This window comes from Pelophylax lessonae (genome assembly GCF_965119305.1).
Source record: "Pelophylax lessonae genome assembly, chromosome: 1".
Lineage (NCBI taxonomy): Eukaryota > Metazoa > Chordata > Amphibia > Anura > Ranidae > Pelophylax > Pelophylax lessonae.
Genome location: NC_138768.1, coordinates 155,643,456 through 155,657,246, shown reverse-complemented (window position 1 = coordinate 155,657,246; position 13,791 = coordinate 155,643,456). Strand labels below are relative to the sequence as shown.

Sequence of the window (13,791 nt, the reverse complement as noted above, 5' to 3'; positions counted from 1 at the left end):
TTTAAGCTGCAAAAAAAAAAAAAAAAAAAACGTCTGACACTCCTAACAGCAGCTGCAAAAATGCCCTGTGTGCATGAGGCCTTAGACAGCAACTGGTTGTGGTGAGTGTGCACTTCTTATATTTGGTGGAGGCAGCACCCAGATGGTGATTCACTGAGAGTGTGGAGTAATAACACTGGAACTATTTAATTTACACTTATGAACTTTTATTCACATTATTGGGTTCTATTTTATTTGATTTAAAACTCAGTTTTGTTTAGGCACATTTGTACACTTGTTGAAGAGTATCACAATTATTCAAACAGCGCTGCATTTTTCTTTTTTATGTACTTTTATACGTGTTTGTATATACACACATATTGCATGCTGCTTTTTCCAGACCACCTAAGGGCTGACAGCTGACTTTTTAGATGCTCCTCTGGGGTCCCCTGCCACCACTCCTGGCTCCTCCAACTGCCAAGTGCTCAATAGCAATCTGCTTGCTATGGGAGCACTTGTGTGTGGTCACTCCGGAACCGGCCTTGTGAGTTTCTAGACACACAGAACACTGCTCAGCCCTGCCCCCTCTCTCCCCTCACTGGCTGTGATTGACACCTGCAGGAGCCTGGCAACTGTGTCTGAGCCAATGAGGAGGGAGAGTGCTGAGAGAGTCGCTGTTCTTGTGCACATCACTGGACTGAGTTCAGGCTAAGGTAAGTATAAGGGAGTGCTGGGGGTGGGGAGCTGCACACCAAAGGATTTTTCTCTTATTGCAGAGAATGCATTAAGGTAAAAAAAACCTTCAGCCTTTTTACAACCACTTCAAAGTTAAGTAATTTTTTTCTTTTTAAACAGCACCAGGGATGCTACCTACAAGCAATTGAGAGTTTGTCCCATGTGCTGGTGTTTCTTCCTATTTGAAGTAGGAATCCTCAGTCCTTTGCCTCCAGACACCCCATCAACAGTGATCCACCTGTACGGCAAGAGTTAAAGCTGAACTTCAGGAAACCTTAAAATCCTCCCTTGAAGTGGAGCTGTGACTGCTCATTTAGGTCTAGGGGATTTGGTAAAACAGGTTTTCTTACCCAAACCTCTACTTCTGCAGACTCCTCTGTGCTGATAGACCAGTTCCTGCAGACCCCCCCCAATTCCCACAGCCACCAGTCTCTTCTCCCCTGAACTCTGGTTCTCAGAAGACCAATGCAGAGTCTATGGATCTGCATTGGATATGAAGACACAGAGAAGCAGTTCACTGCTGGAGCATAGAGGAACACTGCCTGCTCTGGAATCAGAGAATCAATTTAGTAATGTGCTTTATTGCAACCTGTGACCTGAAGAGGGAGGCCACACCTCCAAAATGCATCATCATAGTAACAGACCAGGTCTGGCATCTCCTCCCTCCCATCCGCTGAGAGCTCCTTGCCGCTACCAGTCTTCCGGCTGGGCCGATGTGCGCATGTGCAGTAGGAGCCGTGCAGGTCGAGTCGGGCGCAAGCACGGTGACTGGAGACGCCGGGGCGTGCTGGGTCTCCACCAGACCGGGAGGAAGCATCGGTTTACCTGGACACAGGGACATGGATCGGGTGCCCGGTTTACATCATAAGAGGCCATAAATGGATAAGAGGTGTTCATGCTCAGTACCTATGGTCAACATGTGAGTGCAACTTTGTCTTATATTTGATTATTTTAATAAAACGGATATACACTAGGTCGGATGTGCGCCCTGTCTCCTTTTTTGCATTTCTTTATTGCAACCCCTAGTTAATACTTGCAGTGTGTGCAACCCAAGAGTTGGCTTCTAATATCAGAGGCTGTGCCAACTTCACCTGCCCTCTCCACTCTTGTACTCTATTCACAGCATTCAATGATTGGAGAACGGAGTACAGTAGCTGAAAGCTTGCAGCCAGTAGCAAATGTCTGAGCAAAGTGTTCAATTATTCCAGACTATGAATATAATTGCTAAACACCTTCATAAACTTAAAATGTGCAATTTATTAAAATTTATGGGAAAAAAATGTGCAATTTACTATATACATATAGACTTACCTCATCTGGTGTGGATGTAACAGATATGCTTTTCAATTCTTCCTGATCTTTAAACTGAACTATGCCATACGTAGGGGATACATCACTCGTAGAACTGGGGTTTATTGTCCAGCTCACATTAATGTTTCCAAAATGTCCTTGTCTTCTTATTAAATCGAATGTTGCTAGAAATATATATATTTATATATATAAGAGATAGATAGATAGATAGATAGATAGATAGATAGATAGATAGATAGATAGATAGATAGATAGATAGATAGATAGATAGATAGATAGATAGATAGATAGATAGATATTAATAAATACATATCAATCATTAGTAAACCATGGCAGATTTTTAATTGCTTTACCTTTAGGTCTTTCATATTCTCATGATTTTTTTTTTTTTTTTGCTTTTTTTTAATCCATATATGTATTGTATTGACAGTTAACTTTTGGCATTAGGCAAAACTGTTATGAAAGGTTCTATTGTAATAGTATAAAAGTAACTGTGACAATTACAATGTAATTAATTGTAAATTAATTTTCCCTGTAGTATGTGTAAAGAAACATCAAAGAGTTGGAGCAGTGAGCACTTTAGGCACCTTCACTCCCCTTAGAGTCTTAAGCTGGCCATACATTATACAATTTTTTTCTTATTCAATTTCCTTTAGATTTATCTTCAACTATGTAGTACAAAGGCCTGCCCGATCGCATACAGCTTGAAAGTGTTTAGGTTTGACCCCATATTATATGGTTTTGGTAAATCCAAAAGGAAATTGTACAAGACGATTATATAATGTATGGCTAGCCTTTTGCCCCTTTCACACAAACTGTATGATCGGGGCCAGCTGTCAGTTTTTCAGGTAGACCTGATCAGACCCTCCATTCTCCTCTAAGGAGCAGCAGATGTCAATGGTCTTGTATCTGTTTACACCAACCTACCTCCAATCTGATCTGATCCGGTAAAAACAAATGGAAGAGGACCAATTAGCTTTGTCTGGCTGGAACCGATTTGAGGGCAGTCAGCTGTAAATGGACAGCTGGTCTGTTTATATCTAACTGCCTATAGAGCAGAGCAGGTTGTGTTTGTGTCCACTCTGCATATCTCAGCAGAGGATTATCGGACATATCCCCTGCTGAGAAAACTGAATGCGACCCATGTCAAAGGGGCCTTAAAGTCCATGCTCTTCTGACCCCAGGGACATAATAAAATTGCCTTTTATTTTTGTATCGCTGCCCCATTTGGGACGTCTGGTTATTGTAGCTCACCAGCACAGATGATAATGATGACTTAAGTCCCCCCTCAAAGGTGCAGAGGCTGCCAGCACACACAGAGCACAATAAAGACACACTGACACAAGGATCAGTCTAAGGGCTCTCTTTTTGTGGTTTATTGTTGAGTGCTTGAATTTGAACTTGAATAAGGTGTATGGGTGTTGTATGAGATACTCCAGAACTATGTACAAACAGGTGGACACTCGTTGCTATAGCTGCACTTCCTCAAATTGTTCCAAAAGCTGGAGCCAAACAGTCAAGCCAGGAAGTGAAACCCTACAAGAGCAGTCTCCGCTGAGAACAACTACTGGCTTCTCTACTAAAGAACACATCTCCACTGACAGTCACAAATCCCAAGATCAGATCAGTACTCATAATGTCCCTTGGGTAATTGGATGCCTCCTTCAATTACTGCAGGCAAAATTTTAGTGAGGGAGAGTTTAATCAAACTCATTAACACCCTCCAGCCACTCCTCTGACAGGGTTCTTGAGCAGAGTTCCAGAGAGATGACTTGAGAAGAACCAAACTCCCCCCCCCCCACCCCCAGCTAACCTTAGTTGGGACCTCGATGAGCAACAACTTGGATGAGTAGGATAGCTTTGGATAAGGGGTAGTCACCCCCACCTGAAAAGGTGGAATTCTCTTGCAGGAAGCCACCCGCTGTTCTGCAAATCAGACTATTTATACCCCTTCACAGCCACCATATGGGCCAGATCTATTAGGGATTGGCTGAAACAGTATAAATATTCATGCTTCCCATTTGTCTTGTTCCACAACTATGTTCTAGAACAACCCACAGTTTTATTTAGAAGGCAGGGAAGAGCAATCAAACCCACAGTAGCCTAATAGGGTTAGCCCATCACATATCACAGAAGGCTGCAGGAATAGGGACACAAATAGGTCATGGGTGGGGCTAGCATGCATCATTGTGGGCCAGCTGTCTAAAGCAGCAGTCCTGCCAAGGAATACCAAGATGGCCTTGCAAGACATGGCTATGACACCTGAGCAGCAGATCACAGGAGGAAAATGCTGGGCAGGTGAATATGTGAGCTGAAGACATTTCTGCACAACAGGTGAGAGGGGGTTAAAAATGAAAAAAAAATGCAAGGGGGGTGAAGTTCCTCTTTAACTAGCTATGTGCATTTGGGGAAAGTTATTTTTTACTCAAGTGAGTCACTGTATAATTGTTATTACCTGTATATATTGTTGCATTTATTCTATAATGGAAGCATTGTTTGATGTTGGAGCTTGTAGTTAGGCAGTGGTTATAGAGCCCACCTAGAAATGTTTAGTCACTCTGGCATGTAGAGCAATAACTATCACTATTGTGTAGATATACAGTAAAATAGATTCTGCATCACATTTAGGTACCACCCTCTTCAAGTGGTTGTAAACCCTCAGGCAGTGGGTTGAACAAAACAATTATTAAATTCCCTCATTCACACATTCAAGGTGGATTGGGGAAATCCTTACACTGTGGTATTGTATATAAACAGCGCGGAGCCTTCCCCGATGTCAGAATACAATGATGAAAGATGAAAGAAATCCTCCTACATATGTTTTACCTGTATATCTGCAAGCATCTCTCCTCTACATCCATTCAAATTCCAGATTATATGCAGCATTTCTGAGCTTCCAGAGGCAGGGTGTGGGGATCTGATGTCACGCACTGCACAGCTCAGAGAAAAGAGCTGAGTGTAATCTGAGACCCGAGTGAAAGTAATGGGCACCCCCCATAGCACAATCTCATAGGGAAACATGCACAGCTGAGAGTGTCAATCACAGTCTGTGTCCATTGTATCCATGTATCGAATGGAGTTGGCACAACCTGTCAGAAATGACTCATGCAGATAGCAGAGGACTGGGACTGCAGGCAGAAATCACACTTTGTGCTTTGGATCAAGGCAAATACACACCAGTTAAGGACATGCTTTGTTATTTTTTTGTCATTACCATGTCAGAGGTTTTTAACCACTTTAACGGAGGCCACATAGACCCTCTAACCTGCATCTTTTAAAGGTCATTGAACTCTATGAGGCTGATTTACCAAACGATAATAGAATGATGAAGATGTACTTCAGTCATGCAATCATGCGAAAAGAAAATTCCCTTTTACTTATTTACTCTCCAAATGATTGGGTAATTATGGTGGGAACATAGGTAGGTGTTATGACACACATCTGAGGCAGGTGTTGACATATAAAAGAAAATATAGGAACCCAACCGGTTCTAAACCCACGCAAATCAATAACCAAAAAACAAATAAGCTATAATAAAGAGCTGTGTGTTGTAAAGTTTAAAAAACACCTATACTGTGAAAAGAAACTAAGAAAACACGCTCTTACATCATAAAATACATATCACCATAGTTGTTAAACAATAGTGAATAGACAAATAAATAAACAAATATATCTTCAGATGTATTTATTTATTTGTTTATTCACTATGGTGATATGTATTTTAGGTGTTGACATATGTTGTTCATTTTTACGAACTTTTATTGTATTTCTATTACTGGAAGGGTTGAATATCAGTTTATACATCTGACCTAATATATGTCTTGTAGCACACTTCTATGTAGGTGCTAGTGAAAGAGTATAGTTTTGAGCTCTGTCTGCTTACCAGAGGGGCTGCAGGTAAATCTATATTGTTCTCTGCCTACCAGGGAGCACGATCTGTGAGTGAGGTCTGCTCATTGTGCTCAGCATGTGATTTATTGTTATGTGTCTAGAGAGTGTTTCACACTGGTCCAATAGGGAGGCATGTTTGACAGTGGGAGGAAACCTGACGAATAGGTGCATAGGCTTTTGATACAGTCCTGGTGATTGGCAGAGGGCAGGTCGCCTCGGTGCATTCTGGGATACTGTATAAAAGCCAGGAGCACATGTGCTGCAGGTTCTTTGGCTGGAGAGCGGAGTCTCAGAGGTGCCATGCGGTCGAGGTAGGTCGCCCTAAGGGTCTGAGGAATGGTTGAGAGGAGCTGAACCCAGAGGTCCAGGAATGCTGACTGAGAGGGGAGACACTGGAGCCACAGTATCGTGAGTACATGGACTCATGTCAAGGGGCCTGACCTGAGGGGGACCACCCCTGCATGTAGGATAGTCAGTGGTTGGGTGTCAGCAGGTCGAGAGAAAGAGGATGCTAGAGAGAGCGCCCTGAAGATAAATGTCTATTCACTGAGTTGTCTTGGGAGAAGAGACTCAACTACCAATTCATCCATAGTGACAGGGTGAATCAACAGCCTGGTTGTACCAGAAGATAGGAGTCCTCAACATTGTGCATAGTTAAAACAGAGAATCCTACTATTTCCTTCTCCTATCACCAAATGATCAAATAAACAAAAACAACCACATACCCCTGGGCTGATTATTGGAGCGAGCTGAAGAGGGAAACAATGAGAACTTTATGTGCTGGGACTGTGTGCTGGAAACTCAGGGGAACCCGCAAAGGGAATATCTGGCAGTCCTTACGGGACAGTGCTAAAGACTTTATAAATATTAACTTGCCATGAACATTCATCCTCTAATCCAAACAGGTTGCTGAGTAACTTATCAAAATTAGCCTCAAGCAATATTAAGAAGTGCAACCCTATAAAAAGCGTTTCTACAAATTATTCATAAATACAGACAGTATCCCAGACTGGCCTGAATAAATGCAAGAACAAATGTGAAAATTACGTCATCCAAACTGACAATAAGTACTGGCAAGACTCCTTACTCACAGCTTGTTATGCTTAGCAAAATTAACCAATCAGCTAAATAAAAAGAAAAAGATTAGACATAAGATACTGTATATGATCACCAAAATCTGCTAAATCTACTGCAGATTTCAGTGTCCGTATAACCAGTTTTATCCCTCCCAACCTTGATTTAGTCCTGAAATCTCAAAATAAAATATTGCTACTTCCAATATGAAGATGAATTAAAATTGAAATGGTTACCAAAGTTTGTGTAATCTCCTTTGCTTTCATTTATGGTTTGCACTATTCCCGCAGTAATAAATTCAACAACTCCATGGGGATCATCATTTTTTAAAATAGTAATGTTAACTCTTGTAGCATCTCCCAGAGTGATAGGAAAATACCCTTGATGGCTTAGCACTACCGAGTATATCTCATCCAACTGAAACAAAACCAAATAAAGGAAGTGAGTATCACATAATTTATTTTTATTTATATTAGATATTTATATAGTGCCAATTTATACAGTACTTTACATACTGTACATTCACATAAATCCCTTCCCTCAAGGAGCTTACATTATTAGTAAGGTTGTCAAATGTTTGTGTTGCCCTAGTTCAAGAGAAGAACAAGAAGGGTTCAAAATCTTGAAAGCCAAAATAAAAGACAGAAAAATCAGCACAAGGGACATAATTAATAGTTAGCTTTTTTATTTTAGTTGAAATCTTCCTGCATCCATGTCACCCCACCCCTGCAATCTGCTGTCACAGGCAATCATGAAGAGAGCCTATGTCCCCCCTTTCCGCCCAGATCCGCCATTCACAGAAGCAGTACAACAGCTTGTATGAATGAAACACGATCTATAAATGGAGGGGGCAGACCTATCAGCCATCCACCTCTCCTCAATTCATACATTATAAGCTGTAGTATGGCTTCTATGATAGCAGCAGTTGGCAAAAAGGGCTGGCATAGTCAGACTCTCTTGGAGCTAGCCTGTGACAGCCCCTTAGTTCTATTAACCCCTAGTTCCTATTAACTGGAAGATTATGGCAGTGGGAAGGCATGGATGGAGAAAGATTTCAACTAAAAGAAGAAGTGTCGGCATAAGAGACACATCGTACTGACTGTTATGTCCCGTGTGCTGATTTTATTATTTTTTTGGCTGCATTTAGGTTTTAAATATAGGCTAACATGTAAATTTAAAACTAACATACAAATGTGTGAGCTGTCTTTTGTGAAGCAGGTTCATTTGTAGGGAAAATATTCTACCAATACAGGAAACATTATAAAATTCCTACATTTCTAGATCTCTAATGTAATTTGATTTTTAAGGATAGATCCTCTTGAATTAACAAAATTCTCACAGTTCACACAATGCAAAAGACGCTGGTTGGTTAACTATTTTCACCCCAAATTGGCGCTATCGTGTCTGTGTGTACGTGGCTAAGATAAATACACAAATTTTTTAATTTGTTTGAAGCCAAGATTGTTGTAAATAGTTCAATTTTAATTTGCTAAAATAATAATAAAATGTGTGTATGTGTGTTACAGCATGTTTAAATGCACTGTATTATTTTTTTTTTTTACAGGAATTTGAATAATGTGTTATAAATTTTAACATAGACGTTGTCCATAAAGTTTCATTCCTAACCCCAAAGATAGTGAAATACACTGTGGCAAAAATTCACATGCATCTCACATGTTCCACGAGAAGCCAGTAACAAAAGAGCCCGGAGTCTCAGCCTTAGCTCTGTGCATTGCAAAGTGGTGTAATTGGCAAATGATTGGTGCTTTATGCTAAATAGGTGTCAGAGGATTTTCACACCATTATCAATCCTCTGTGATCTGAATAGTGGTTCACAGCTTCTTAATAACCACTTAATCATGTATTGCTCCCTTTGTAGGACATGGCAGTGTATACAACCATTCCTTCGGCTCTTTAAGTGTTAGTTGTGCACAAAGTTAACCCCAGCACAAAGCCTTCAGAAAGAAGTGCAGTCAGTGAGTAAAAACGTCTAATACCTCTGGTATCCCATCCATCCTTGTTAACAATGTAATTACAATCTCCTTTTCACCAGTCTGGAACTCCAGGATGCCTGTATTTCCATAGAATTCGTTGCTGTCCTTTGGCTCGATGGTGTAGCGCAGAAATTGTTTTACAAGAGCACCTCTGGATCGAGAAATTCTAAGCTCGACCGAATCTCCTTCCTAGGGATCACAGACACACAACATGCTTTCTTACAAGGTCAGAAGGAAAGAATTGAACAATGCGATACAACATGAGCACCCATGAGCTATTAATATGACATAGTATTGTTCCTATTCTTCCATGAAGTGAGCCTCCATACTCTTAGCTCAGATAGTGCTGTTTGCGCCGCAATTTGCATGAATAGTGTATCCATGCTGTTTTAAAAAAAATAAAAATAAGTTTATTGTAGCCTGGTGTGTGTTAATCCTTCTTCTTATATCCAGTGATGTGCTGGAACACAACGGGCCACATGGATCAACACTTAATAAAGTCTCTTTTTTTTTGGGTTAAAAATAACAAACATGTTATACTTTTCTGCTCTGTGTCACGGATTTGCACAGAACAGCCCAGATCCTCTTCTTCTCAGGCACCTTGCTGGCGCTCATGGCCCCTCCCTCCAGCCAAGTGCCCCCACAGCAAGCAGCTTGCTATGGGAGCACCTGATTCGAGCTGTTACACTCTGTGTCCTTTCAGACACGGAGCCACAGTTCAGCCCCGCCTCCTCTCATTCCTCATTGGCTCACTGACTTTGATTGACAGCAGCGGGAGCCAGTGGCACCTAATGCTGTGTCTCAGCCAATCATAAGGGAGAGTCCAAGACAGCCAAGTCTCTCAAGCAACATTGCTGGATCTAGATGGAGCTCAGGTAAGTATTAGGGGGCTGAGGGGGGAGCTGTACACAGAGGGTTTTTTTTTATCTTAATGTATAGAATGCATTAAGTTAAAAAAAAACCTGCCTTTACCACTTTAAAAAAAAAGTTGTGGATTTTTGAATATTGGAAATAACTTCTGGTGTTACGTTAACATGGTAAAGCTTATATACAATTTTAGTGTTTGGATTTGCACATACTTTAGGAACAATGGCAAGTAATGGGCATGGCTACTTGGCAAATGTTGACTTTCCTTGCAGTGAAATATAAACAAAAGTTGAACTATTATTATCAGTGGCGGCTGGTGCTCAAAGTTTTGGGGGGGGCGCAAACAGAAAAATCTAATAGGCATTACTTTGCGGCAAAAAAACGCTGCAAAAAATTGCATGACTTTGAGGTCACAAAAGTGTGAAAGGGGCCTTCAGTAATCAAAGTATAGTTTTAAAACCACAATGGTCCTGATAGTCAAATGCCATGTGATCTTATCTTAGGCTTTAGGTAACATGACAGCCCAGGACCAGTGATATTTTATTTTATGGCGGGAAAAGGATTATTTTTTAAACTTCAAATGTACTCTACTAATTCATGTGAAGTGAAAATGATCATTTCAATTTAAGTAACTACTATACTTACTTTCACATAATAAGGGCCTCTGAAAAATGGGGAAAATTCAAACACCCCACCAGGATCATCGTTCCTAAGTACAGTGAGCTCACAGCTGGTGAATCCAGACTTGATAACTTGATTCTCTGCACTGACCCTTGAAAGTATATAGAATGAATATAGTTAGTTCTAAGGAAATATTTAAAAAAAAAAAATATTACATTCAATTATTATAGAGAAGGAAATAACAGATTGATGACAAACAAAATAATACCAAACTATTAAAGACAGAGGATAGACCAGGTTTCTTTCTTCTTGGAAAAGGTGCCAAATGCCATTTCGTCTGGTTGTCCTAGATCTGACAATCATGTCCATACCCCATCGCAGACTTTTGATTTACCAGGCCGGTAGATTTAGAGGGTTTTCTTTTTTTTTTTTTATTACAAACTTTTTTTATTGAAAAAGGTTTTCAATTCACATAGAACATATGATGTAACAATTTTACAAAATGTATGTAAGCATAATATTGATACACATAAGAAATAAAAATGAATAGCTATATGGAAATATATAGTGTCATCATACATAATAAGCTGTTATTGCGTGATATAACTATATCAAGCATTGATATTATTTACAGCAATTATTTTGATAAAGTGATTAAACAAAATAAAAATAAAAAATAAAAAAAAACATAGAAAATAAAGATTTAGGGTACTTCAAAAGTAAGGAGGTAATAGTGTTCTATGCACTGGGTAGGGTTTTATTGGAGGGTTGTTTTAACCACTTCCATACTGGGCCTATTCTGGCACTCCGCTCCTACATGTAAAAATTATCATTTCTTGGCTAGAAAATTACTCAGAACCACCAAACATTATGTATTTTTTTTAGCAGAGACCCTAGGAGATTAGATAGCGGTTGTCACAACTTTTTATGTCACCGGGTATTTGCGCATGAATTAAAAAAAAAAAAAAAAACACTAGCCCAAAGTTAGCCCAATTTTTTTGTACAATGTGAAAGATGATGTTACACCGAGTAAATAGAAACATGTCATGCTTTAAAATTGTGCACACTCGTGGAATGGTGCCAAACTTCAGTAGAATCTCCATAGGCAACGATTTAAAAATGTTTACAGGTTACCAGTTTCGAGCAACAGAAGAAATCTTTGGCTAGAATTATTGCTCTCGCTCTAACGTTCGTGGAGATACCTCACATGTGTGGTTTGAATGCCGTTTACCTATGGGAGCGCGACGTACATAAGCGTTCGCTTCTGCGTGCGAGCATGCGGGGACAGGGGCACTTTAATTTTTTTGCTATTGTTAATATTATTTTTATATTTTTACACTTTCCCTTTATTTTTATTTTTTTATCACTTTTATTCTGATTACAAGGAATGTAAACATCCCCTGCAATAGGAATAGACCGCCCCAAGAAGACGTCAGGTGACGAAACTGGTAGGCGTGGCACACAGCGCAGATCCCTAGTGAGTGCTGGCAAACACCACCTTTGTGAGTGCTTTGGAACTTATCTTTTATAAATGAAAATGGTTTAATTAAGCAGTATAACGCTATGTGTGGCATCACTCTTTATCCCTCTATGTGGTTCCACTAATTATAACCCGAGCTGTGGTGATCAAGGAGAGAGGAGTTCAAGGAGTATTTAAGTGTGAACAAGGCTTGATTGCTGGTTTATAATTTTACCAGCAATATATCTGGTGAGTTTACCCAGGCATATTGTTTACTGTGGTGAAAGGACCCTCACTGACACACTGCAAGCACTTTGAAATTAATTTATTTATCAGCACTATTGACACTTTTCTGCACGGAAGGATTACAATAAGAACTTTATTCAATGGACTATTTATAACTAGACATTAAGCCCGTTAAATTAACGGGCGCTAGAACATATGTGGTCAAACATTTGTAAAAACAGACTTGTTCCAGTTAAGCGAGAGCCTCTGTCAGCTCTGCGTCCCTGTTGCCCTAGCAACGTCGGGGACATGCGCAGAACTGACTGAGCAGCTCTCGCGTGACATCGCTCGCCCGCCGCCACTTGTAACGCCCGCTGCCGCTTAGCAGTAAGTCCATGCGAGCGAGCACCCGCCGCGTGCCCGTGCACACCCGCCGCTTCAACAGTTTCGCCTGGTGTTCTATCAGATATCCCTACCCCATCAGATTTCCCTACCTACGTCATTTCCGGTTGAGATCAGCTGTGGATTTGTCATGCAGCAGCTTGTAGCCACATCACACGTCCTATTCTGCATGCGCAGAATAGGTAGGGAATTATGATAGCATCATAAGGGGTCAGACAAAAGTCCTAGTGTGCATGCACCGGCGCATGCGCACCAACGGGTCGGGCAGCGGGATCTCTTATAACAAGCATTCATCCAATCCCCATGCCCCACAATGCACCGACCCGACAATGAGACAGTGGGCGTGCGCGTGTGGGTAGGGAATAGGATTGTCCGATCGGCGCCATGTGTGTGCCATGGAGATGGGATGTATGTTTGTTATAAGAGATGGCGCTGCCCGATCCGTTGGTGCGCATGCGCCCGCTCATGCGCAGTAGGACTTGTGCCTCAGCCCTTATGATTTTATCAAAATTCCCTACCTATTCTGCGCATGCGCAGTAAGACGTGTGACGCGACTACAGCTGGTGCATGACGAACCTGCACCGGAAATGACGTAGGTAGGGAAATATGATGGGGTAGGGTTTTCTGACAGAATACCGGCTGCCAATGTTCCGTTTGTGAGCGCAAACCTTTAGACTGAGCAAAGGGGGGGGGGGACGTCAATGCAGCGTGACCAGCGTGCCCCCAATTAATGCAGAGTGCCCATAGCATTGCCCCCAATTAATTGCAGAGTGCCCACAGCATTGCCCCCAATCAATTGCAGAGTGCCACAGCATTGCCCCCAATCAATTGCAGAGTGCCCACAGCATTGCCCCCAATCAATGCAGAGTGCGCACAGCATTGCCCCCAATAAATTGCAGAGTGCCACAGCATTGCCCCCAATCAATCGCAGAGTGCCACAGCATTGCCCCCAATCAATTGCAGAGTGCCCACAGCATTGCCCCCAATCAATGCAGAGTGCCACAGCATGGCCCTCAATCAATTGCAGAGTGCCCACAGCATTGCCCCCAATCAATGCAGAGTGCCACAGCATTGCCCCCAATCAATTGCAGAGTGCCACAGCATTGCCCCCAATCAATGCAGAGTGCCACAGCATTGCCCCCAATCAATTGCAGAGTGCCACAGCATTGCTCCCAATCAATTGCAGAGTGCCACAGCATTGCCCCCAATCAATTGCAGAGTGTCACAGCATTG

The 13,791-nt window shown here is 41.5% G+C and overlaps 1 protein-coding gene across 1 annotated transcript in view; it reads right to left on the bottom strand.

Moving 5' to 3' along the window:
- The window catches only part of ADGRV1 (adhesion G protein-coupled receptor V1), a 654,157-nt gene that overhangs the window by 532,795 nt on the left and 107,571 nt on the right, over window positions 1–13,791 (bottom strand). The window contains exons 13-16 of the mRNA XM_082259824.1: window positions 10,497–10,623; window positions 8,988–9,173; window positions 7,227–7,407; window positions 2,026–2,189 (exon numbers count right to left, since the gene is read on the bottom strand). Of these exons, the coding sequence (XP_082115950.1) occupies window positions 2,026–2,189; window positions 7,227–7,407; window positions 8,988–9,173; window positions 10,497–10,623 (658 nt within the window). The remainder of the gene's footprint in view (window positions 1–2,025; window positions 2,190–7,226; window positions 7,408–8,987; window positions 9,174–10,496; window positions 10,624–13,791) is intronic.